This window comes from Hyaena hyaena, unplaced genomic scaffold (assembly GCF_003009895.1).
Source record: "Hyaena hyaena isolate Hyena2069 unplaced genomic scaffold, ASM300989v1 scaffold_8, whole genome shotgun sequence".
Taxonomy (NCBI): Eukaryota; Metazoa; Chordata; class Mammalia; order Carnivora; family Hyaenidae; genus Hyaena; species Hyaena hyaena.
In genome coordinates, this window is record NW_024080640.1 from 1,452,036 (window position 1) to 1,478,139 (window position 26,104).

Consider the following 26,104-nt stretch of genomic DNA (forward strand, 5'->3'; position numbering starts at 1 on the left):
GAGTAATTAAATTACAGTAATACAAGGCAGAAAGTGATTAGTGCTGTAACTTTGGCTTATCTCTCTGTCTCTTGACATTTTAGCTCTTGTTAACATCCATGTTAGATGTTGTAAAACTTAACTCAGCTAAGTAGCGTTGCTTCCCTGTAGCACTGAAACTATAGATTTGGTTTTCCCGTGGAGTTTATATTACCTGAGATGTTCCTTGAATGTGAACTTAGTGTTGCTTTAATTTGTACTACTGCGTTTACCCCTTGTATGATTTTTACAGGGTTTTAAAATAATTTTGCCTGCTTTCCCCTCTTTTCACTTGTGTAATGCCAGGTAATTCTTAAATTGCTTATTCTTAGGAGGAAACTGAGGCACATGAGCAGCCTGGAGCTGCTGGTGCCAGAATCATTGTTTAGAGCCCAGCCTTTTATTCTGTTGATCAGCAGCAAGCCGCTCACTTACTCTTGATCATTTCTTGCCATTAAATGCTCGAGGAATGTTTGATTTCAAGGTCCAGGGCAGCCCTTTCTTCTCTGACTTCAGGAGTAGTGAACTTGAGCTTTGTTCTCTTCAAGGATCCGATGCCCTTTCTGTCTCGTTATCCAAGTCTTATCAGCAGAATCCTCACTATTCCTCTAGGAAAGGTGGCACAGATATAGTTCCCCCTTGAAGCAGACTTCTATTTTCAGAGCAGTTGGTGAGTGGGGGGGAAAGATTTTGCCCTCTTACTTGTTGGGAGCCCTCCCTGTGCAGGGAGAAGACAACGAGGCAGGACTACAGAGTCTTTATTTTCAGTTCTCTTCCGGTGTCTGGGAGCAGCTCTGCTGTAGGTTACACAGCTTCTTCCTTGAGAGCTCTGGCGTTCTCTAGCCTTGAGGTCTGTGAGGGGTAGGGCTGTTCTTTTATTTCACTCTCTCCTATGCCTGCAGAAGTATTTGTATAAGTGAAGGGGCCCCATATGGTTTGCTGCTTGGATAATGGTTTTGGAGCCCTTAGAGCCTTAACGTATTTATACTTAAAGTCTTGACAGGGTCTTGGGGGGAAAGGATCTGATATTGGCCTCCTTCCCCGCACACCCACTTTCCCTCCCTCAGCCTTACTGCATCTGAGAAATAAATAGCAAGTACTTCTGAAAGTGCTCATAGTTGGCTAATGTAATTGAGTAGAAGAACAGTCTCCAGAGACATTTTCCCCCCTTTCATGATGGTCTTGAAAATGGTACTTTAATTTGGGGATGTGCAAGTTCCTGTGGAACATAATCATATGCTGTGCACTGCAGATGACGGGTGAGTCCCTTCAAGGACATGAGGCTGCCTAAATCTGCTCTGCTTCTTTCCCTCTTTGGATACTGTGAAGCCGTTTTCCTGGCAGGTTGCCAGAAGACATTTGTAACTGGGCCTGTCTTGGGGAATTGTCACTTCTTCTCTTTGCTGTCATCGTGGCTAGTCTAGGTCTAGACCACTGTGTGTCTGAGGACAGGGGCAGACAGGAGAGAGGATATGCCTACTTTTTTGCTGTTCCCTGCTAGGGGGAAGATTGTTTTTCTCTCTTGATTGTCCCATTCTACATTTGGTCTTCCTGTAGTGGACTTGAGGAATATTTGAATATCTTGTTTTGCCACCATTACTGGAATGTTTGAAGATGTCTTAGAGTTTTGAAGTTCAAGGAGCATGTTGAGTTACCTCCAACTACATATACAGAGATACAGCTGAATTCTCTCATTATTTAGTTGTTTATTTTGTTTGATCATTTGACGTTAATCGAACACTTCAGTATTGCTTTCTAACTTTTAAACCTTTAACCTCCCTTCACTTGCCATTGTTTTAAGAAGGGCTAGGTGCTCAAAATAAATACAGCAGCATTTCTCGAAAGTGTGGCCCACAGACCTTCTTGCTCCTTACTAAAAATATAGAATTATGGAAATCACATTCCAGCCTTACTGAATCACAATATCTGATGCAGGCCTGGCAGTCTGCATGTTTACAAGCTCCCAGGTGAGACTTAGGCACACCAGAATGTGATAGCCTTTGATAGGTGATGATTGCTTTTTGGAAGTAACAAGCCCAGAGTACAGTGTCCTGCCCACCAGGAGTGAGCATGGGCCTTTGAGATAGCTGCGTCCAAAGTCCCGGCTCTGCTGTTACTTCTCACCTGAGCCAGGAATGTTCCTGTCCCTTGCTGTAAAATTGGGATCCTGATCCTTGCCACCATCCAGGTAGCACTGCTGTTGGCTTTCAGCCTGCTCGATAGGATTGTTTTTGCAGGCGTCATAGGGGTCTCATTGTAGGGGAGGAAAGTTTTCCTTCCCCTCTAGGGTCCCTGTGTGGGCCTGAAAATTAAACTGACAAAGATAAATTATAAGGAGAAAAGCATACAGATTTATTTAATGTAAGATTTATGTGACATGGGAGCTTTCATAAGGAGATAAAGATGCTAAGAAACAGACCTGAGTATTTTTATGCTGGGTCAGTGAAGAATGGACCACCAGGTAGAAATATGATAGGTGAAAGAATACGAGGTAAGTGTCAGACCTGTTGGTTTCGATTCTTCGCAATGTCATTTTTCCTTTGGAAAGAAGGATGCTCCTTTCCTCCCTCCGAATATAGGAAGGACATCTCTCCCATGTGGTTTTATGACCTGTTGGAGGTGAGGTCAAAATGACCTTTCCGTTTCTACTGTTTTCTCAGACTCCTTCAACTTGAACCCCGTCATTAACAATAACATTTATTATTATACCTTAAATTCCAGTGTGGTTTTTTTTTTTAATGTTTATTTTTGGGAGAGACAGAGAAAAAGGGAGACAGAGAATCCCAAGCAGGCGCTGCATTGTCAGCAGAGTCCAACGTGGGTCTCAAACTCGTGGGTTGTGAGATCATGACCTGATCTAAAACGAAGAATAGGGCACTTAACTGACTGAGCCACCCAGATGCCCCAAATTCAAATGTTTTTATACATGTTATTAGATCCTTAGACATGAGATCAGCAAGATCAAATATGATTGTCAGAAAAATTAGGAAATTTGAGAGTCCTATGAAAACAGTGGAACTTCAGGGGCATAATCATGGAGTTGAAAGTGCAGCCCTTCTAATCTTATACATGAATTTTTATGTCTTTTACGTGAATCTTATATGTGAATTTTTATAATCACCTTTTTTTTTCCAATTTGATTTTAGTTTTGATTGTTTACCATTCCCTCTTTGCCTAATGGAGATATGTATGAAGTGTATTATTGCCTTGTGAATTTGGGACTTACTCAGACCGTGTCTCTTTAATAGACCCTGTTTACCTTTGAGAGATACTTTGATTGGCAGAGTGAACTGGAGCTAATTAGGAAATGAAAGCCTTCTTTTTTTTTTTTTTTTTTTCTCCCCATGAGACAATTCCTGGAGAAATGTTTGGATATACGAACTTTCTGGGTATGGTCCTTTAGGTAGAATGGTACAAACTGTCTTCCATTTGGCCAAGGAGGCTACAATTTTGAACCTTTCCCCAGGTGCTGACTGTAGCTTTCAAGTTAGCTGACCACTTTTATTAAAAACATTCTATGCTGTGTTAAGGACCATAAAATAGTGGATATCCATGTGGATTCTGTCTCCTGGCTGCCAAGGGAATTGAAAGGTTCTTGATTATAAATATGCCCAGTGCATGTAGTAATGTTCCTATGTTCAGTCTATAATTCAAATGGAAATAGGAGCCTTTGTTTGTCAAAATGGCGTGTATGTCAGGGCAACTGAGACTGGGCCATTATTTACTGTTGGAAATTTTATCCATTTTAATCTGATCATGTCTGTTCTTATTTTACTTCAATGGTCATTTTAAAAATATCTTCATACAGTTATGCTTGGCTACTTTAATTAATATTATTATAGTTCAGGTCTCCTATTAAAAACAAAAATCAAATTTGTTTTTGACCCTGGTTATTTGAGAGCACATTTGTAGTTAAATTATTCCCTTCTGTCTCATGGAAGGATATATCTGTGAACTTTTGTTTTTTGAGGGACAGAATGGAATTTAATTCATTGTTTATGAGGAAAAGAATGGCTATCTGTTTGATATTTTACTCCTGTGCAGTGAAATAATCTCTGAGCAAAGGGAAAGTTTTGACCAAACAAGGTTTGAAGTTACCTATCCCTGAACATTTTTTGCTTAATAAACATTCCAACATTATGGAAGAATAATATAGTAGGCATTCCTTTCTGAGCCTTGGTATTATACCACATGTGCTTTAGATCCTCACTGTTTGTTTTCTTTTTTCTTTTAAAGACCGCAAACCTCACAGAGAAAGTTGGAAGTCCCATGTACTCATCTTCAAACTCATTCTTTCCCTCTGTTCCTTTTCTCTTTTTTCCACTGCCCATCTCACCTCAGTAACCACTGTCTTTAATTTCTTTGCATTTTTATACTTTTGATGTGTATATAGCTCTATGAACAATGTTGCTTCCATGTGGTTTTAGTCAGTATTTAAGTGGGATTTTACTGTATCATCCAACAACTTGCTTTTCCTACTCAATATTTTTTCAAATTTGTTCATTTGTTGGATTGCTTTAATTCAGCTTAACACGTCTGTAGTAGTTGCCTCTAGGGTTGTACCATAAACATAGTTACTGTGAATGTTGTTATACGTGTCTTGCACATATGAGACTTTTTTTTCTAGGATATATACTGACCTCTAAGTAGAATTTCCTAATTATATGGGTGCATGTCTTCAACTTTAACCAGATGATGACAAAGTAGCACCGTGTCAAGATGCCATCGTATTTGGGCCATTTTTTACTTTCCATCTGTGGTTACAGGGCACTTCCATTTCCCCATATTCTCACTGTAAAAATTTTTGCCAATGTAGTCAGTGTCCTCTAGTATCATAATTTACTTAATTTCCTTGATTATTAATTAAAAATTACGTTTTTATATATTTAATGTCCATTTGGAGTTCTTTTGTGAAATGCCTTTTTATACTTTCGTCAATTCTCCTGTTGGATTGTTTCTCTTTTTTCTTACTGATTTGTTAGAATTCTTCCTTTCTTCACAGAGCAAATCAGAAAGTAAGCAGAACGTCCAGTGATTCTTACACCGTGTCCACTGACCTGACAGTATTTGCATGCATACACCTAAAGCTGAATTAGGGTGCTCATGTGTAAAGCCACTCCCACCTTGCTTATTCAAGGACACTGCTTTGGAAGTTCTGTCCTCTGTCTTCTACATTGTCACTTTTTTCGCTCTCTACTGGGCCATTGCCTGTCCTTTCTCTCCTCAAAAATGGAAAACAGAAGCGCTTTCTCTTTACCCTGCCTCCTCTGCCAGCTGCCACATAATCCCTTCAGACTCCTTTGTGGCACAGCTTTCAAAAGCATTGTGTGTGCCTGCTTTTTCTAGTCCTTTGCTTCCCATTCCTGGTTCCAGTCAGCCTTCTGCCCCCACTGCTCACCCAGAACTCTTCTTGTCCAGTTACTGATGGATGACCTCTATGTAACACAATCTAGCATGCAAATCTTACTGTCCCCCTCCCCTGGTTTGCTGCACTTGACACCATTGGTCATTCCCTCCTTGTCAATTCACTTTCTTTCTCTGGCTTCTGGGGCCTAACACTCTGGTAGTTTCCTCTTATGCAACTCACTGAGTACTCCTTCTCACTCTCCTTTTGCTGATTTCTCTCTTAGCCCTTTTTAATGTTATAAAGTCTCAAGGCTCAGTACTCAAGTCCTATTCAGACTCATAGCTTTAAGCACCACTTATGTGCCAGCCACTCCCAGATGTGTACCTTCACTTCACAGCTTTCCTTCCAACTTCACCCTTGTTTATCCAGCCCATTAGACTTGGAAGTCGAGGATGTTAGGAACTAAACTCCTGGTCGTCTCCTCTGATGACCCCATCCCTTTTTCCTTTTGCTCAGATAAAAACCCTTGCAGTCATCCTTGGCTTCTCCCTTTCACACCTCTCATGCCATCTATCCAAATATTTCCTGATTCTGATCACTTCTTACCTCCTTCACTGTTCCCTCCTTGATGTAATCTACCACCATTTCTTGACAGATTAGTGTCATAACCTCCCAATTTAGGGTGTCTTTTTGTGCTGCCTTTTCCTTACTATAGTGTCTGTTATCAACAAAGTGGTCAAAGTAACCTTTTCAAATATTAAGTCAGATCTGTGTCTTCACCCCCATTGCTCTCCCCTTGCGCATGCGACCTTAGCTACGATGATGCCTTTGCTGTTCCTGAAACCCACCAGGCATGCTTCTAACTCAGGGTCTTCACTTTGGCTGTTTTCCCTTTCTCCAGATGGCTCAACCCCATACCTTCTTTGAGTCTTTTTTTTTTTTTTTAATTTATTTTTTTTTAATTTTTTACAAATATTTTATTGTCAAGTTGGTTTCCATATAACACTCAGTGCTCATCCCCACAAGTGCCCTCCTCCATGCCCCCCATCAGCAGTCTGTTCTCCGTATTCAAGAGTCTCTCATGGTTTGCCTCTCTCCCTCTCCCCTACTATTTCCCCCCTTCTTTTCCCCCTTGGTCCTCCGTTAAGTTCCTCCTAATCCTCCTATACATGCAAACATATGGTACTTGTCCTTCTCTGCCTGACTTATTTCGCTCAGCATAACACCCTCAAGGTCCATCCATGTGGCTACATATGGCCAGATTTCATTGTTTCTCATTGCCATGTAGTATTCCATCGTATAGATAAACCACATCTTCTTGATCCATTCATCTGTTGATGGACACTTAGGCTCTTTCCATGTTTTGGCTGTTGTTGAGAGTGCTGCTATGAACATTGGGGTACATGTTTGTTTTTAACAGACCCTGATCACATTACAGCTATGGCTCTGCACTCCAGCTTGCTCTTATCCTGCTCTGCTGTTTCTATCTCTGTTTTAGCTATCAGCTACTAAGCATTTGTGCTTTGGCCTGTCACTTTGTTCATGAAGTCTTTTCACTAAGAAACTGCTTTAATTTTAGTGGAATCACATTTATTAGTCCTTTTTTTTGCCTCATGGTCCTCCCCCCCCCCCATTTTAAAGTTTATTCACTTATTTTTGAGAGAGAGTATGAGCGGGAGAGAGAGGGAGCGAGAGAACCCCAAGCAGGCTCCACACCTAGCTCAGTGTAGATCCTGATATGGGGCTCAATCCCACTACTGGGAGATCATGACCTGAGCTTAAATCAAGAGGCAACGGACTGAGCCACCCAGGTGCCCTGTTTTTAAATTTTTTATAGTTTATTTTTGAGACAGAGAGAGACAGAACATGAGCTGGGGAGGGGGTAGAGAGAGAGGGAGACAGAATCTGAAACAGGCTCCAGGTTCTGAGCTGCCAGCACAGAACCCGATGTGGGGCTCGAACCCACGAACCGCGAAATCATGACCTGAGCCGAAGTCGGACGCTTAACCAACTGAGCCACCCAGGTGCCCTGTTTTATGTTTCTTCAGGTCTTATTTAAGAAAGCCTGGAGTATCCCTAGGGATATTAGATATTTGAGCTATAGGACAGGCTAGAAATTAGGGAGTTGAATATAAGGCCTTGATTGGAGGTCTCTTTCGTTCCCTCCAAATTAATATTGAACAGCGTTTTGGCAACAAGCTAAACATAACTCCTGTAAAAATGCCAGGTATGTCTTTAGATGCTAAGATGTGGGTGTTGGACCTCCTTCTCCAAACCAGTGAGAGGTATAGATAATTAATCTCTAATGTGGGAGTCATCTCAGGGCCTATCTGTGTGTACAATGGCCCTTTCTCAGGATGAACAGTGATTACAGCACATATTGTTTTGTGTATTATCTGTCCACCAGATAAAGCAAGCATTCTCTTCTATTTTTATTTTTTTTTAAATATTTCTGTGTAAATTAGATTCTAAACTAGACAGTCCTTTTTATCAGGCAAGTTCTGCTAAAGTCCTGTTTTTTCAGAATACATTCCATACCTCAATTGCCTCTTAGAGATTTCAAAGGCTTTTATGTACCTGGTAATTTGGAGGAATTGCTTTTATTTTGTGGTTTCCTAGGGACTTCTAATATCTCTCTTGTAAGATGTTTGCAGATGTCAATAGCTACTAGCTTTGAAGGGTTAGAGTAACAAGATCGTTCTGTTTTCACTGCGATACCTTGTTTTCTGCTTGTGCTATTAGTTCTTTCCCAGCTTCATAAGAGACATGTAATCAGACTCTGAAGTTGCCCGTTTTTTGATTGGGATATTTGTTGGTATACTATTTCTTTTTCCTTCATTCTTTGAGAGCATTTTATCTTTGGCCAGTCTTGTTGAGTCTTTCTTATTCAGACAGCCATTTCCTCCCTCCCTCGCTCCCTCCCTCCCTCCTTTCCATCCATCCATCCATCCATCCATCCATCCATCCATCCATCCATCCTCCCTTCCTCCTTTCCTTCCATCCTCCCTTCCTCCCTCCCTCCCTTCCTTCATTTTGAGAGCAAGAAAGGGAGCATTAGAGTGAAAGCATGGGAAGAGCAGAGAGAGAGGGAAGGAGGGAGGGAGGGAATCACAAACAGGCCCCCTGCTGTCAGCACAGAGCCCTGCGCAGAGGTTGATCTCCTGACCATGAGATCATGACCTTAGTCAAAATCAGAGAGTCAGATGCGTAACCTACTGAGCCACCCAGGAGCCCCCAGACAGCCATTTTCACTCATTTAGGTGTGCCTCATCTTGTGACCTTCATCTGAATGCTTGATAAAACTGTATTTCTTAGCTTTCATTCATTGTTTTGGAGTTCCAGTCAAGTGATACTGCCTTGTGATCTCTTTGGTGTTTCAGAATAAGTAGAGTAAGGTTCACATATTCAGGTTCTGTGACAAATCATGAGGCTCTGCAGGGTAAATGTCCATCCATTGTTCAGTTCACTTTTTAAAACATTCATTCACTTAGGCTTCTGTAATTACACAGTTACTCTCTGTAAATAGATTGTCCTCTATTGCGTGGTGAATATGAATACGTTGGCACTTCTTTATTCCCGAGGGCTTATTTTGATAACCATTGATTTTGTCTTTTTGAAAAATCCTGTTCATTTTTGGCACCTAGAATCTTGTGTCTAGCAAGCATTCTTACTGTATCATAGAGTCTTCATAAGTTTTATGACTTATATATTATACTTGGCTCCTCAGTCGTGACCCACTGATTTGTTTGGACTGACCACATGTTTATAAAATATCCGTAACCCTGTATATCTGCCCTTGTGTTATCCAGAACTTCCTCTACCTGAGCAACTCTCATGTATCCCATTTCCCCTTTTCTTTTTCCTGTAAGAAACAGTTTAGTTCAATGTTTTTGTTTCTTTAGGATTTTCATATTCAGGGTCATATCTTACTTCTTAGACTGTTATCGTGACTCTCAGGGCTTTGGTCAGAGTGTGGCCAGGTGTGTTGTTCCTGTTGAGAGCATGTGGAGGCTCATACATCTACGAAGGAATAGAAATTTGCCTTCATTTCGGAGCATGCCTCCTTAACGTCCAAGAAGAGTACCATAATGCTGCTGCTGCCTTTTGGTCACTGTTGTTTGAACCAGAAAAATTAGAAGGCAGTTGGATCATGAATATGAAGCCACACTCAATTATGTGCCTTCTCATCAGAGGTTTGTCTTGGTGATATTAGTGAATTGAAATGCTTAAATAATGTGTTCTGGACACCAAAGCTTGGTTAGGGTCTAGGAAAAAACACCTATTTTGGTTCCCTTGACCTCAATCTCATCATTAGGATTAGTTTAAATATGGGGAATTAAAATGATAAGGATTTTTTATTTAGGAGTAGTTGGCTATTTAAGAAAATAAATAATTTGAATTCTTCTTTGAGTGTAGAATGGATTATAAAGAGGTCTTGTTTTGTCAGAGGTGTACTAGATGGTAAAGGTGAGGCCAGATGAGCTAACTGTATAGGTCAGGTAAGCACCAGCACACCTCTGGGTCAGGAGCTCCTCCTTGATTTTCTTCTTTGTGAATTTTCCCCCAGCATTAATGGTCTGGGAGATTCTGAAATCTGTGCATGTAGTCTTTTAGCTTGTTTGGGTTTTATATATATATCATTTTTCATATTTCTTTTTATTTAGTTCATCCAACTATTATTTGAGTCTGAGGGGAGGTACTATACTTAACTGCAGGGTCACAGAATAACAGAAGTGGATGGGATTCCTGTTCTTGTGGAACTTAGGGGCTTAGCTGGGGAGAGACATTAAAGTAGTTATAGCAAGTGATCCAGCCAGTATCTCCCTATTTCTTTTAACATCCTCTACCCTCCATACCCCTAATCAAAAGGCAAACTTTTCTTGACTTCATGTATGTGTCACTGTGGGTTAGAATATTGGATTTTTCTTTTGTCCCCTTTGTCCATTCTGTTAATTCATTTCTTAAAATCTTTATCATATCTCTTAAGTTCCTACCCATTCCCTCTTCTGTCAGGTTCCTCTAGAACTTTCTCTCATATTCCCAAAATTCTGCTTAGATTAGCAGCTCCACTGGGGATAAGTCTGGGAACTGTGAGATAACGAAAGAATTGTGTATGTCAGTATTCACACATGTGAGTGTTGTGTTGAAATACTATTTAACCCTGCCTCCTTTAGCTTGTTCTGTCTTCTCAACTCTAATTTTCTTCCTAGTTTTTTCTTATCCTGTGAACTCATATTAAGTCAATGAAACCTTGTCACCTTGTCAGTGAAACATTTCCTGATTACTTCTTTCTTTCCACTTCCCCGAACACTGATAGTACTTAGTCCCTAGTCTATATCACAGTTTAGCACTTACTCAAAACTGCTTTGTGTTGCCATTTCATATTTTTTCTTGTGTTACTCCATTAGTTTGCAAGAATTTTGAATCTAGGATTAGAATTACATTTACAGAGAGCTTTGAATCAGTCTGATAGTTGGTAGGTGCTTAATAATGGTTTATAGAATAAAGGAACTACATTCATAGTGTATCTATAAATATTCGGAGGGCCCTAATACTTCCTGAGCTTCTTTTGTACCACGGTTAATATAGGTGATGACCATTTAGGTTGTTTCCAGTTTGGGTAATTACAAACATTCCCTTAGTTATTTTTTATTAAAAAAATTTTTTTTCAGTGTTTATTTATTTTAGAGAGAGAGACAGAGCATGAGTTGGGGGGGGGGGGGGATGGCGCAGATAGAGAGGGAGACACAGAATCCAAAGCAGGCTCCAGGCTCTCAGCTGTCAGCACAGAGCCCAATGCAGGGCTGCAACTCACAGACTGCAAGATCATGACCTGAGCTGAAGTCAGACGCTTAACCAACTGAGCCACCCAGCCACCCCTCCTGGGTGCTAAATATAATTAGTTATTTTTAAGTCTCTCATGTGAGAAAGATAATCTTATTCCCTGTAAAGCATTTTATCCAAATATTCGTTGATCATTTATGGTATATCTAACACTTAGATAATATCTGTGATATGGGGAGGTAGTATATTTCTAACATAGCATATTTCAGATGTATTCTAGTATCTTGTTTTATTGGCTGTGTTCATTTGTGTGTTTTTTGTTGTTTTTCATTCCTGATGTGATACTTTGCTTTTGTTTTAGGATAAGAACAAGAAACTACGTCCCCTGTATGACATTCCCTACATGTTTGAAGCCCGGGAATTTCTTCGAAAGAAGCTTATTGGGAAAAAGGTAAAGGATGACAGAAGCGTATTTGCAGATGGTTGGGGCCCTCATGATGGAATCCCAAAGACCTGCAGATGACACTCCTCTACCAAGTCAAGTGGAATTACTTTTGATATGAAGAGGGACGTGCCTATGTATTGGGAAGTGGTATCCCATGGGAGAAATTTAAAATTGGGGCCCTGACCACAGTCTGGTTTCCAGAGCCCTCACAGCATGCTCTTTCTAGGGTCCAGGCTCAATTCCAGTTTCAATAATTGCATATTGCCCTGAGCTTCAGTTACTTGGCTCTCTCATTCTCTACAGCCACCTCCATTAAAAGTCAGTGCTGCGGGATATGCTATTGAAGGAAGGTTTCCGATTTTTTCTGCCTCTCCTACTTCTGAGGGATAGATTGGCTGTCTAGAACAGGGGCTCTCCTGGAACAGGAGCGTGCTTCTTGAAATGAACTGTGGTGCGGATGCTTCCTCCACTTCTTTGGCTTGTCATACTTCCTGGAGCTTCTGCTGCAAGTGCGAGGGGAACCTTGTGTGGTTTCCCAGGAATTCCTGTGGAGCCTTTGGTGCAGCACGTTGACTTACTAGTCTAGTGCAACAGCTCAGAGGCCTGAAGAGTGCATTTCCTTGTGTTTTTAGAGCTTAATAATCTATGACCAGCTGTAGAACTTGCTGTTCTGGGAGACTGAAAGGGAGCCTCTGAGCATTTCCTTATTTTCCCTGCCCTCCAGGCATGTGTCTGTGTCCTTGATGAACAAAGGAAATGAATGGTGTAGTTCCTATGATGGCAGTTGATGGAAATCTGTTCAAGGAGAGACTGTGATTTGTCTTTTTGATACTTTTCTTCAGTTAGGATTCTTCTGGAAAATACCCCATGTTTTGGGTTGATTCTCCCCATATCTTCAGAAAAACAAGACCATTTTGTTGTATGTCTGGCCTTAACACATTAATGCCACATTAGCATTCTTTACCTAAATGCAGATTTTTAATGATGTGACAGGTTTGATAAGGCTCCGGCTTTTGAACTAACACCAAAATAGTCTATCATAAACATAAGCAATTTTATTGTATACCATAGTCACTAGAAATACAAATTCTAGCAAAGAGATTGTGAAGTTGGCGTGAGATGAAATTGCTAATTTTGAAGTACAGAAACTAAACTGGATTTCCTAAAATGAGCGTTAAATCTCCTCAGGTTCCTTCAGAGAATAGGCTCATTTGTCATTGTATAAAACTTGACAGAATGCCGTATTCATTCATGAAGTGTAGTGCGAATGATGGCTTTAAGCCTCTTTCAATTTCTAGATCTCCTGTTATCTGATCTAATGTCGACATTTCTATTTCACCAAGTTTATATCCCATCATTCATTTACTGGCTCATAAACAATAACATAGAAGCAAACAAGGAATTCCTCACAAGCGTGGGTTTCTATTGAAATCCATCCAAAATCACCTTGAAAGGGGTGGTGGCGCATATTTGATTCTTGTGCAGCTATTTGCGTGGCGTGTGTTAAGGCATCCCCCTGGTTTCTTTCATATTTCCCTTGCCTGATTCTGTTTCATCCCTGGGAGCATTGGTCATAGCTCACTGCAGCCACTGCTGAGTGTTCCTAGAAGGGGAGCCCAGGGTTCTGCTCTCAGAACCTATGTGCCAGGCCTCTGTAAAGACCTCCGTGACTGGATAGAAGGACCGACCTCAAGTGTCAGATATGGTGGCAATTCTTAAGCAATTAGGTTCCTTCTTGGTGGGAGAAGCCTTGTTTACTGGTTCTTCTGCATAAGACTGATTGGATTCTATTTGTGCTGAGCCCAAGTTTTGTCCCCCCACGGTGACATTGTATAAATGATGAATACTGTATCCCTGCGTGGGGAGTAGGATGCCGCTCAGCTCTGCTGGGCTGGAACATTCCTGATGCAAACTGCTTTTCCTGACTCACCACCTGAAACCACTTGCCTGTCTTCTGGGCCCATCAGTTGTGACAGTGAACACCCATGTTTTCTCTTGAGTTTGGGAGCAGGCAGGGCAGTTGCTGCCTCAGGGGGGTGGCTAGCACATCATTGCACATTTCTGCCAATTCCCTTCAGACCTCTGCAGCTGTTCAGCATGGCACATGGTGATTAAGAGGCACCGAGAGGGAGCATGTGTGCCTATGTGCCTCTGTGCACAAAAGCTGATTAGGGCAGCCTGTCACAGCTTAAGCAAGATAATGGAGCTAAAATCATCTTCTCTGCCCAGACTATTATTTGACCATCCCAGAGAGTCTATAATATGACAGTTTTGAGGAGTTTCTAGAATGTAGAGAAATAAGATTGAAGGTGAACTGCTGAGGTGCTCTGTTGGATTCAGTGGTCTCCATTTCAGTTATGGAAATTCACTTTGTTTCACTCCCAAGGTTTAAGCCTGGCCGAGTGCTTTAATTAAAGTAACCACGCACCTCTCTGAGCCTTGGTTTCATCGCTTGTGAACTAGCAATATTATCTGACTTCCCCCTCTCATGGGATTGTTATAAGAATCTAGAATGATATTAGCCTTTCATATTTTGCCAGATGCCAGTTAGGTATGTTGTGGTGTTGTGTTTAGTAATACTGCTTTCTTATAGAATCTGGCACAGCCTCCCTTTTTCAGTTATTTTTTTTTTTTTTAAAAATTGGCTCTGAGTCATGAGATGTGAACCAGTGTGCAGCTAATTTGACAGCCATCAGCCCATTGCACAGATTTGAGTAGTATCAGTTAGATGTGGCATCAAGTTTCCAGCTTCCACAAAATGAGTGCCAGCTCAGGCATTTGTGCATGTCTAAAGTGTGTATGTGTTGTATAAAGTGTATGTTTGTGTGTGTTTCTCTGGATGAGAGAGACATAGAAGGATACGTGTGTATCTTGGAAGTGTTTCAGAAGCTGTCTGAATTGCCATAGTGCCTGGTAGAATTCCCTCCCCATCCTCTGTTTGCCATCTACCATCTGTGCTTTCACTGAAATCTTGACTAAGGAATATGCATGGTGAAGAACGGTCTTGTTATTTTCTTCTGGGGTTCTTCATGGCCCCAGTATAGTGGAGAAATGGAATCCATGGTAACTTCCACACGTTTTTCAGTTTTGTAGTGTCATACCCTAGGTGTGCATAAGATGGTGAGAATGACGTCTTCCAAAAATAACCAGGGCCACAGCCTTCTTCTAGCAGCGGGAGCAGTGTCTTTCTATGTATATGTCTTTTTCTTAATGCCTAGAGAAGGTCAGTCCATTGAAAAGGAAGAGTGTGTGTACCTAAGTCATTTTGTTCTCCGTGGAAGAAGGTAATGATAAGAGATCTTCGCTGGGAATTTTCTCCAACTGTCTCATAGAATCTCGAAAGTAGAATCTCAAAATATTTTAAATCTGTCTAATACAGCTTTTACAGATGACCTGTGAATCACTATAACTCCTGTCCCTTAATTGCACAATTTCCATCACCATGGGAACTGTTGCATTCAGACTTGTAACTTGTTTGGACAGTTGAAGGGTCAAAAATGGACAGGTGGAAGAGATGGAAATGCAAGAAGCAAGAGTGCGTACATAGAAGCTTCAGCTTTGGCATTATATGCTCAATCCAGGCTCTCTTATCTCCACTTAAAATTGAGCATTTTTCTTGATAAATGCAGACACTTGGGAAGTTACTGGGATATAAATAATTCCGGGAGTTATTTCAAATTCATATTGCTTTAGATGATTCTTTTGAAAAGTTTGTACTTTTCTTCCTGAAGTTTGTACTTTTGGGGGGCATGGAGCTCTTCGGGGCAGATGGAAATGATCTTCATGTGCACCAGACTCATAAATCCATCATGTTCAAAACCAAAGTCATATTCTGTCAGAAAATTTGGGCTCCTCTCGTGTTCTGGAAGTCCGCCTCTCTGTTGCTGTTGGGAGACATCTTTGATGCTCTCTCTTCTTTTACCCCCTTATTCTAGTCCCTCATCAACTCCTGCTGTGTAGATGTGTGTATTTCCTCTTCCTTCCATTGTACTGCTCCTGTCTTGTCTTAGGTCTCCTCTCACTGAGGCTCCTGGGAACCTTTTTACTGCTTTCCCCACTGCAGTCCATTCTCCATCTGCAGCTATGGGGAGCTTCAGCAACAACAGTAACATTGTGCTCTGCCATTGCCTAAGACTTTTGGCTTCTCATTGCTTTTTGTGGCTTACAAGGTCCAGCATAATCTGGTTCTTGCCTCCTTACGGAAAGAAGCTCCTACCCCTTTTCTTGTCCACCTCCTGGCCACCTTTTGGCATTCATTAGGTTTCTGAAATACATTATGCTCCCTCTCAGGTGCTTTTGCGCTTAGAATTTGTTCTGTTTGGGATACCCACTTTGTTCTCCTTTCCCCTTCCTTGTTTATCTCATAATTATCCTTCAGATTTAATTTAAACTTGACTTTGTGGAGAAAGTCAATCCCCCTTTTCCAATAATTTATACGTAAATTTTCACATCTTAATGTAGTTGAGAGATTCTGTGTTAATATCTCTCCCTTATTAGATTCATTATATTAGGCCAACTGCAGCCCACATTTGTTTTGCTCACCACCCCAGGGCTCAGTACATGCAGTTTATGATGCACAGTACGTGCTCAATAAATTCCTTCCAAATTAATTAACTTTAGAGGAAGATGGGAGCACCAGATGATGTCTGTGGATCCAGATATGAATATGCTAAGTGAGGTAGAAATTGGCCCAACCTGATTTGCCCAGGGTTAGCCAGATGTGGAAGACATAGCATGAGATTGTCTCTTCCTGTTAGGACTCTCGAGTCAATCTGGAAATGGTTGATATTATATGTAAATGAACTTCCTTCTATTCTGGGTTAATGTGCTTTAAGTTGCCGACCCAACTACTATTAATAAGCTTATTTCCTTAGGATGCCAACTATAGAACAAGATGTGGCTCATTTGCAATTTGGTGAATACTTCTGTATGATTTTCATGCCATTCTAATTTGTACTGTGAACTAGACAGACTTCTTAGGACACTTTACATAATGCTCATTCAAGCTTAACAGGGTCATGGCTGTCATTTACTGTTTCTTTGTGGTAAGCACTGAGTATTTTCACTTTTATTTAATTTTACTTAATTTACTCAATTTTACTCCATTCCAAGATTTATCATTCCTAATTTTATAAGTAAAGAAACTAAAGCTCATATAAATTAACTGTTTTATCTAGGTGTCTATGCATTTCTTTGCTGTGCTAAATTAAAGGCCATCTAGAAAGGCCCACCACCATGTTGTATGTACTGAATAATGTAGATACATATGGTCATGGTATTTTTGGGATAATGTCAACTTTTGTACATAACACATAGCTGACATATACTACATGAAGTTGATTTCTTTAGCTGTAGTATCCTGGTCTGCAGATTTCAGCAGGTGATAAGAGCACAATAGACCAGTCTTCTGAATGCCTTCAGCCCTCTAGACATGATCTCATTAGTCTTTGAGATGACCCTGTGAAGTGATGTTTCATCAAATTGTTCTTCAGGGAAACCTATGTCAGATTACATGTTCTTCTGCTAGTTATACAGACAATGTGAGGTCATAGGTAACTTTGCTAAGCCAATGTAGCGGCTTGATTTCCTTTTCTCTTTGATCTCTTGGCATAGGTGTGACTTGGGAACATCTAGGAGAAAAAAAAGGTCAGGTTGCTTTTTCATCTTGGCCCACAGCCAGGGAGTGGTTGAGGTGCACTCAGTGCTCCTTCCCCTGCGCAAGGACAGATCTCTGAAGGTACCTCGAGGAACATTCCTTAGCAGAAGCAGTTTTTCACTCAACTTTTGGAAGCTCTTCAAGGACCTGGAGCTTTCTTGAGGAGGAACTCCTTCACTCCTTGCTTGTTATTTAACAGGGCTGTCCTTTTTCTTAAAAACACTTCTAAGTTCTGTCTTTTGCAGTGTGTTACTTAATCAGCTGTGTTAAGTGCAAAGCTGGCAATCTGGGGATTTTTATTCTTAATTACCTGCGATGTATTTTAGTTTGGTTTTTGTAAACATTTCCTTTGTCATCTCCTCTTTTTCTACTTCATACTAATTTGACTCACTCACACTATGGAAAAGTCCTTTACATTAATGATCAAAACAGGCCCTTGGGTTGTGAATGTGTTGTGATTTAAATCGACAGGTTTATATGAGGTTGCTTGTCCTTGCCTTCTCTGTGCCAGCTGTTACCATCAATGTGGCTGTAAATTTTTTGAATAAATGATTCACCAAATCCAGAGATGTTTTGAATGACTTGTGATTTCTGACTGTGTTTTTTTCTAGTAAGACTTCCTTCATTTAGACATGAAGGCAATGTATCAGGATGCACTGGAGACCAAGAGTCTTCTAGATGCTCTTTACCTTACGGATTTTGGGGATGCTCCTTGACTCATTAGCTCACTTGTCTGGTGAAAGTAATTAACAACTGTATCATTGTCTATTTCTGAAAATTTGGCTGTTCTCAGCAAGGTAGCTTTCTACCTGCTTCCACCAAAACACCTTTTAGGTAACGAGTTATCGAATGTTTTATGTGCAGCTTGTGAAAAGTACCTCTGTGCTTTAGGGGCCGTCAGGGTGTGGAGCTGAGCACATTGCTTCTTGGTGAAAGTGTGGTATTCGTGTGATGTATTTTGTAATTTCCTCTTCAGAAAGCATTTCTCTCTAAGTTAAATGAAAAAACTAAAACCTTCAACTGCATTCCTGGAAATTTCTGTATGCTCACCTGTGGGAAATGATTCATTAGCTACCAGAATCCTCAAGATTCTCCTATCTGGGTAATACTCTTAAATGTTACCTTGCTTATTATTAAAGACTCTCCCCTGGACTCCCAAGTTGCTCACAGTTTTCTGGTGAAAGTTTTTCTGTTCAGAACATGATTTGTGGTCAGTCTCTCTTAAGCCTCCCACTCCAAATCTTTTTAGCTAGGTTTCTGAAATGTCGTCCTTGGGGCTGGAACTTTCCATGCTTATTCTCTGCAAACTAGGATTTTATTTTAGGGGGAGATTTGTGCTGAATCAGCTCAGCTGTGTTTGGGGGTAGGGAGAGGACAGGCTTTTTTTCCCTCTTTAAAAATAACCCTATGTGCCAAAAACCTTACAAAATGTGCTGAATTGCAACTCTTCAAATGTCCTATACCTCCTGGTTTACAGAGACCAGATTCTTTTGCACTTGGGCTCTGTGACAGTGTACAGAATATCTCATGTTATAGAAGAGTGTAAAGTGAGATGGGATATAGACGTACTCAACTGGAAAAGAAAGTCAGCTCTTGCTATCTTTCTCAATACTTTTTTCTCCAATAGTTTCATCTTAAAAGAACCTATACAGAGATAAGGCATATAACTTTTCTAACAAGAAAAAAATCTTAAAAAACATCTTGTATGTTTGCAAAATAGCACATCATTCAGAATCGGTGAATTCCATTTTTAAGCACTGATTTTCCAGGGTTTCCTTCTCTGTGACCTCTGTTGTTGTTTTGTTTTTGTTTTTTATGTTCAGAGGGGTAGGCTAATACTTCTGGTTACTTGCATATTACTTTGCTGAGGGTGTAACCAACCTGTGTATGTACAGGAAGGCAGTGTATATACAGTGTCTGTTGGTTCTAAGGTGGAGATTCCGTCAACTCTTCATTCACAATTGGGTGATAGAAATGGTGTTTTAGGGCTATATCTTCATAATTAGGGTCATGTAGTTGTAAGCTCTTTGTTTTAACATGTTTCAGGTCTGAGTGAGGTTTTTTGCTCTTATCTGAAACAAGTTCATTTATTGATACCTGGAACTGCCTTCTTGCTTTTTTGCATGCTGGTTAACTTTTCTCTGGCAAATGTTCAGGTATTCCTAAATTGTTGCAATTTTATTTCATGAGGATTGCTGGCTTGGGCAATCTTTCCTGGTATTTTCATGATGATACGTTTAGTGGTCCCGCCCTCCCCCCTCCCAGAATTCATGTCCATTTGGAACCCCAGAATGTGATCTTATGTGGAAATAGGGTCTTTGCAGATGTAATTAAAGTTGAAATGAGATCATACTGGATTTGTGTGAGCCCTACACTCAGTGACCGGTGCCCTTATCAGAAGAGTGACAGTGGACATGGAGATTGAAGTCAGGTAGTTGCAAGTCAAGGAATGCCAAGGATGGCCAGGAGCCACCAGGAGCTGGGAAGAGCCAAGGGAGGATTCTTCCATACAGCCTTCAAAGAGGGAGCATGGCCTTGTCAACACCTTAATTCCAAACTTGAAATATTCACAAGGAAACTAGTATAGCTTCTTCATGTGTCTGGCCACTTGGCTCTTGGTTAGAGTTCTTGTTTCTGGGTTTGTACCTTGGTAACGACCCCCTCTGCAAAATTGATCCACAGGAGAGGGTCTGAATGTTCTTTCACCTTTGGTCCCCTGCCTGTCTTGTCTTCCTTTTTTTTTTTTTTTTTTTACTTTGTGTTTATTCTTTTGTCTTACTTAGCTCGGTTTATGCATTTGCTGTAGAGTAATTGATACTTGAGAACATGTTTCTAGTTTTGTCAGTAGACTCACCCTGACACTTGTCCTGTTTCCCTTCCTTGGGGGATGAATGCTGCTGTCCACTCAAGAAGGCTGCCATAGCCAGGGCCTCTGTTGCTTCTACCTAAGTAATTAGCGGCATTTTGAAATATGACATGCTATGGGAGGAATCATTCCTGGCAATAGCTTTTGATGAACCATGCTCATCCCATTCAAGAGTGATGAATAGAACATTAGGAATAATTACAAGGCTGTATTCTGGAGCATCATGTCTAATGTTTTGCCTGCAGAGCTATGCATGAATTTCTTTCTGTAACTATAGGAATCTCAGGTTTTGTCTTCAGTCAGGCCTTTTTGAGCAAGGTATTTTTTTTTCTGCAACTTTGCCTTTTCTCCTCTTATGGTTTCAGCAAGTGTTTGGATTGGGCTATGCTGGGCAGCTAAGCAGATAGTTGTCTTCTGAAGACAAAGGTCAAGTAGATTTATTCTCTTTGAGGACTCAGTCCCAAGAACTTTGGTGATGCCTAATCACTTGATATGTTAAGAAGGCCAGGAGTGGTAGCCTAGTGAAATCAACTCATTTTGCAGATATTTTTTGAGCAACTACTATGTGACATGCCTTATTCTAGACATTTGGGTTAGAGCCTTATAAACTTCTGTTCTCATTGAACTAGTATTTTAGAAAAGGGACATATGGTTATTAGGCACCTTCATGGAGGTAAAGATGAGTAAAAGATCATATGTGTCACCAGTTGCTTAGTATGACTGGGATAAAATTACATCAAAATGCATGAAGTTGAATTAGGGACATACTTGAATAACTGGTGAAATAAGAGAAATGTGTCTCTTGGCAGTATGAGATTAATACTAATGTGAATTTTATAGACGATAGTCTTCTTTCATAAACAGGAGAGGTCTTAACCTACTGTGTGACCTTATCCACTTACAGGTTTCAGCTACCACATGTACTGCTGACACTTACGTGTGAACATTTCTACTTGTAACTTCTTTCTCCTTCTGTTTCTAGCTGGTGACCCCTGGTTACTCAAGTACAGATTCCAGTAAATAGGTGACATCTATTAGGTCCAAAATGTAGCTCATGGCCTCCATATGATTTTTCATCCCTGCCCATAAACTGTCTTGATTACCTTTGTTGTTGGTCTTAAATACTGTCCCCCCTGCCCATTGTCCTGAACTTTAGTGTCTGTGATGCCCTTATTCTAGGTTCACCTGATTCTGCCAGTTATCATTTTCAAATTCTCCTTTACGGGATACCTCCAATGACTGTTAGTCTTGTTTGCTCCTTATATCTCAGTTTAATTATTGCAACTACACCTTAGTTGGTTGGCCTGCTCCTTCAGGTCTTTGCAAACTTTCATATTGCTGTCAGACTGCTTTCTGTATGCACACAAACTCTGGGGATCCCCACATCCCTCCAGAAAAGCATCTAGTTCCTTAAGTGAACATAAAATCAAAGGCAGTTGTGTATAAAATATCATAATGCTACTTCCAGTCTTCCTATTCTGTTGTCCATAGAGTATGTCACAAAGAATTTCTCAACATTTCGTAGAAGAAAGAAAGAAAGGAAAATCCCAGAAGTGACTCAATCACTGATTAGAAATCACCAAATCAAGTTTTGGTGAAATGGTACCACAAGGCAGCTGGTGACATTCTTATTTTTTTTTTACAGATAAGAGATGTAATCTTAAGTGTATGGTCTGAGTGTTCACAGATCCTTTTTAGTTGGAAAAGGGCTACGATATTTTGATAGCTGTGATTTCTTCGATGCACTAGTGTAGGGAGGAATGGACGCAGAGCTGTATTAGGAGTAACTTTTGGACAGGACAGAAAAAAACTTTTAAGTTCCTCTGATTGAAATACAAACTAGTATCTGAAAAGCAGGCCTCCAGCCTTGTCTACAGCTTATCAATCCACGTTACAGTGAAGAGGTAGGACATTTCTGTCATCTCAGAGGCAGAAAGATATGCAGCTAAAGTTTGTGTATGTTCATATTCTTACACTATGTGTGAATTTCTTTCAGTGAAAGAAAGAAATTTATTTTCTTAAATTGTGAGATGCAACGAAATGGAAAGGATGGAAAATACATTCTCTAGAAAGATGATCTTAGTAAAAAAATCCAAAAAGTCTCAATTAGTCATCATAGTGTATCTAATCAGAGTCTGGTATAACAACATTTACTGATAAATGTGGATTTTTCCTAGTAGAGGCTCTGGAGGACGGTGGGCATCACAAAGGGCTATAGTCTAGTTTACCAGTGGGGCCTCTTTTCTACTTTTCTAGGACCTGTGTCTTCAAATGATTTTCTCTCTTTTGAGAGCTGGTGTTTGTTTCCTTCCATCATTCATCAATTCACTAAATTTTGGAATGATGGCTTTAGAAGCCAAATCCATCAGAATGATTGATTCTTAGACATCCGCCTGGCACTTTTTCCACACTTCCATATTATCCACCAGCTTCTCTCATTGCCAGCAGTGCCGCCAGCTGTGTGGAAGAAAGGTAGCATGTGATTTGAACTCCCTGTGTATGAAGTTGTTGAAGATGAAAGACAAAGATGAATCGTGGTGTTGCTCCTCAGTTTTTCTGGTTTGGTGGTCACTAATCATAGCTTTCCAAAGGGAAAATGGTAATAGGATCACTAAATCTAGGAAGACTAAAAGCTATTTTCTCTACTACTGAGAAAATCAAAGTGGTATTGATAGTCTCTTTATCCCTTCTTTTACAGACACAAAGTTCCTCTTCCTTTGCTTCTCTCTTTAACCTCCTTGTGGTTTTCCTTCCTCCCTCGGTTTATTCTTCCTTTTCCCTTCCATTTCTCTGCCTTACATTTTCCACCCCCCTCCTCAAAGGTGCCTAGACCTTCAACACGAACAACTTCAAAATTCACAGCCTGTAGTAGCTCTTGTTTTCCAGTATACACACCCCATCTGCTATACTGTCTGACTTGGCTGTTGCAGTGGATCCCTGGGACCTTTCTGGCCTTAAGAGGAAAAAAGAGATTTGCTAAATGTCATTTTTTTCTTGTTTCTGTTCTTCCTCTCAGCAGTATGAGACTTGATTCAGTACCAAAGTTGATAGAGCATTTGCTTCTCTCTGAACAAGGTCCACTTAGTTTGCTTAGTGGTTCCAGTTTCTCTTTGGGCTTGGGTCCTCTTGGAAGAACACGAAATTTTCTAGGCTAGATAATAATTGTTGTACATTTAAAACTTTTGAGTGCTTTAATTGTCATTTCTTACTATTCTGGGAAAAGGGGAAACATGAATGAGAAAGCAATTGCCAGTCACTTTTTTTAGTCTGGATTTCCCTTCCTGCAGCATTTCTAGTTGATGGGCCAGGGTATGTGTGTCCTTGCTAAGTCTTCTAATGACACCTCTGCTTGGTGCTGCCCCAAGTACAAGTACCAGTGAGGGGCTTAAACATTGTATCCACTACGAAAAAGTAACTATTCCAATGACTTTAGAATCCTTGGGAAGCCTGTTGCATGGCTTAGCTTCCTAAAATTCACATTCTGGTTTGTTTCTTCTTTGACTCCATGTCATCATCCCTGTCCTCCCAAATCCTGTGTGTTCAGAGTGATGAGTAGTAGTACAGGGTTGATGGCTTTGGGTCTTGCTTCTTCCCTTTGGAGATGGCTCTTTGCATTGGTGTGATTTCCATGACAAGGCAAAGATAATTTTCTTTGTAGGATTTTTTAAATTTAATTTTTAAACAGCCAGGAAGACAGAATTGAAATGTTTCTGTGATTTTATTTGACATAACGAGTTCTTTACTTTTTTAAAAAATAGATGTAGATTACATTTTTAGAAAGTACATATATGGATAAAGTAGTGATTCTTTTTTTATTTTCTCCTAAAGATTTTCATAGTCAAATCAAGAAACTAAATGCTTTTGGTTGCTTCGTTTGCTGAAATAGACATTTTGAAGTCATTTGGCAAGATAGCCAATACAGAAACCTAGGATATGTTTTGACAGACTATTGTATAAAACAGGCAGACATTTAAATTAGTTAACATATCTTTTATCTTTCAGACACTTTTATTTACTAGGAAACCAATAACATTGACTTAAAATTTTCTCTTTTTGATGAGATGTTCAATTCTTATATTAATTATTTTGAGTAGGTAATTTGTCTCATTTGATTCAAAACTCAAACGATAATAAAGGGTATACAGTTGGGAGAGCTCCCTTCTCCCTTGTGCCAATTCAGTTTTACCTTCTCAAACAACCATTATTACTACTTCCTTCGTTTTCCAGAGATATTTTAGGCCCACATAGGCAGATGTTTGAGGGTGGGTGGATATTGTTCTCCCTTGTAACACAAATGCTAGCATCATAAAAACAGTTAAAATTTTGTACAGATAACCAAAAATCCTATCCTTGCATTTGTATTTATATGCTTAAAAGGACTAACTGGTTGTTGTTGATCTGCGCAATATAGGGAAAGCTTAGAATCTTCCTATAAAATTTCAGCAGATGAATGGATCAAGAAGATGTGGTTTATCTATACCATGGAATACTACATGGCAATGAGAAACAATGAAATCTGGCCATGTGTAGCAACATGGATGGACCTTGAGGGTGTTATGCTGAGAAAAATAAGTCAGGCAGAGAAGGACAAATATCATATGTTTGCACGTATAGGAGGATTAGGAGGAACTTGACAGAGGAACAAGGGGGAGAAGAAGGGAGGAAATGGTGGGGGAAAGGGAGGGAGGCAAACCATGAGAGAGTCTTGAATGCTGACAAAAACTGAGGACTGATGGATGTGGGGGGGAGGGGGGATGGGCATGGAGGAGGACACTTGTGGGGATGAGCACCGAGTGTTATGTGGAAACTAATTTGACAATAAACTATTAAAAAAAAAATTTCAGCCTAGTTTTCTATTTACCCATCACTTTCCTACTTGATAATATAATTATGAAATCTGCTAATATTGGTGATATTGTCCATTCTGTTTTGGTTATGATACCGTATTTTGGTTTTGGTGTTATGTTACAAATAATATTAACTCCCCATTTTGTCAGTCACAGAAACAACACTGATTGTTCTATTCTCAAAATATATTTAAAAAAAGAGAAATTAAAGCAAAAGGAAACTACTGCCCAGGGGTAGCATCTGTTAATACTTGAGTGTATATATTCCAATCTTTTTTTTATATATTTGGGTATTTGCATAATTTTCAACTTAGCTTGTAATTATATGGTACTCACTGTTTTGTAACCTTCATTATGATGGTTTCCCTGTGTCATTAGGCTTCTTCATGAGATACTTTAATCATTTAATATCAAGTGAATGTTTAATCAATATCCTAATGTTGGCTATTTGTAGTGGTTTAGCATGTGGACTTTGGAACCAAGCAGACATGGGTTTGAATCTCTGGGGTAGCATTACCTAACACAGGCCTGACGTGAGTATTAAGTGAGGTAATATATGTTAAGCATTTAGTGCAGTGCTTGGCATATCATGAAAACTCAATCGATAATTGCAAACTACTGAGTCAGGGCTTAGGAAAATTAACAACAGGGAGCAGTATATAATATGATGACCAAAACGAACTGGTTCTATTCTCTGTCTTGATAAGGTTGATTGAGAGCTAGAGAGAGGGGCAACTGAAAAGGCAGCACTTATGAGAGTGGGGAGGAATAGAGAGTGAATTCTTATGAGGGAACAGTAACCAGCAGTCTTTTTTCCTTAGGCCCTGTTGCCTTCAAAACCAGTCTAACAAGTTTAAAATCTATTGCTTGCTGCTTCTTAAGATTGTTTTTTTGATTCCCAGGTGCTCTTTGGCCCTTGACTTGAGTTGGCCCTGACTCGGGTGCCTCAGAGAGGAAGTGGGAGTGGGTGTGGGTAAGGAAGAGCTTGGAGAGGACTTTACATGCTGTTTCCTTCTTTTCTCAGAATTCTGGTATGTTTTTCACAGCCTGGTAGAGTTCCCATGGGAACTGGCAGGAGATCTGATGAGAATTTAATTTACTGTGACCCCAAAGGAAGGGAAATAAAGAGCCAAGTATGTCC

At 40.2% G+C, this 26,104-nt stretch overlaps 1 protein-coding gene across 1 annotated transcript in view; it reads left to right on the forward strand.

The window, feature by feature from the left end:
* The window catches only part of SND1 (staphylococcal nuclease and tudor domain containing 1), a 409,429-nt gene that overhangs the window by 136,603 nt on the left and 246,722 nt on the right, over nt 1-26,104 (forward strand). The window contains exon 11 of the mRNA XM_039243180.1: nt 11,511-11,600. Within this exon, the coding sequence (XP_039099111.1) occupies nt 11,511-11,600 (90 nt within the window). The remainder of the gene's footprint in view (nt 1-11,510; nt 11,601-26,104) is intronic.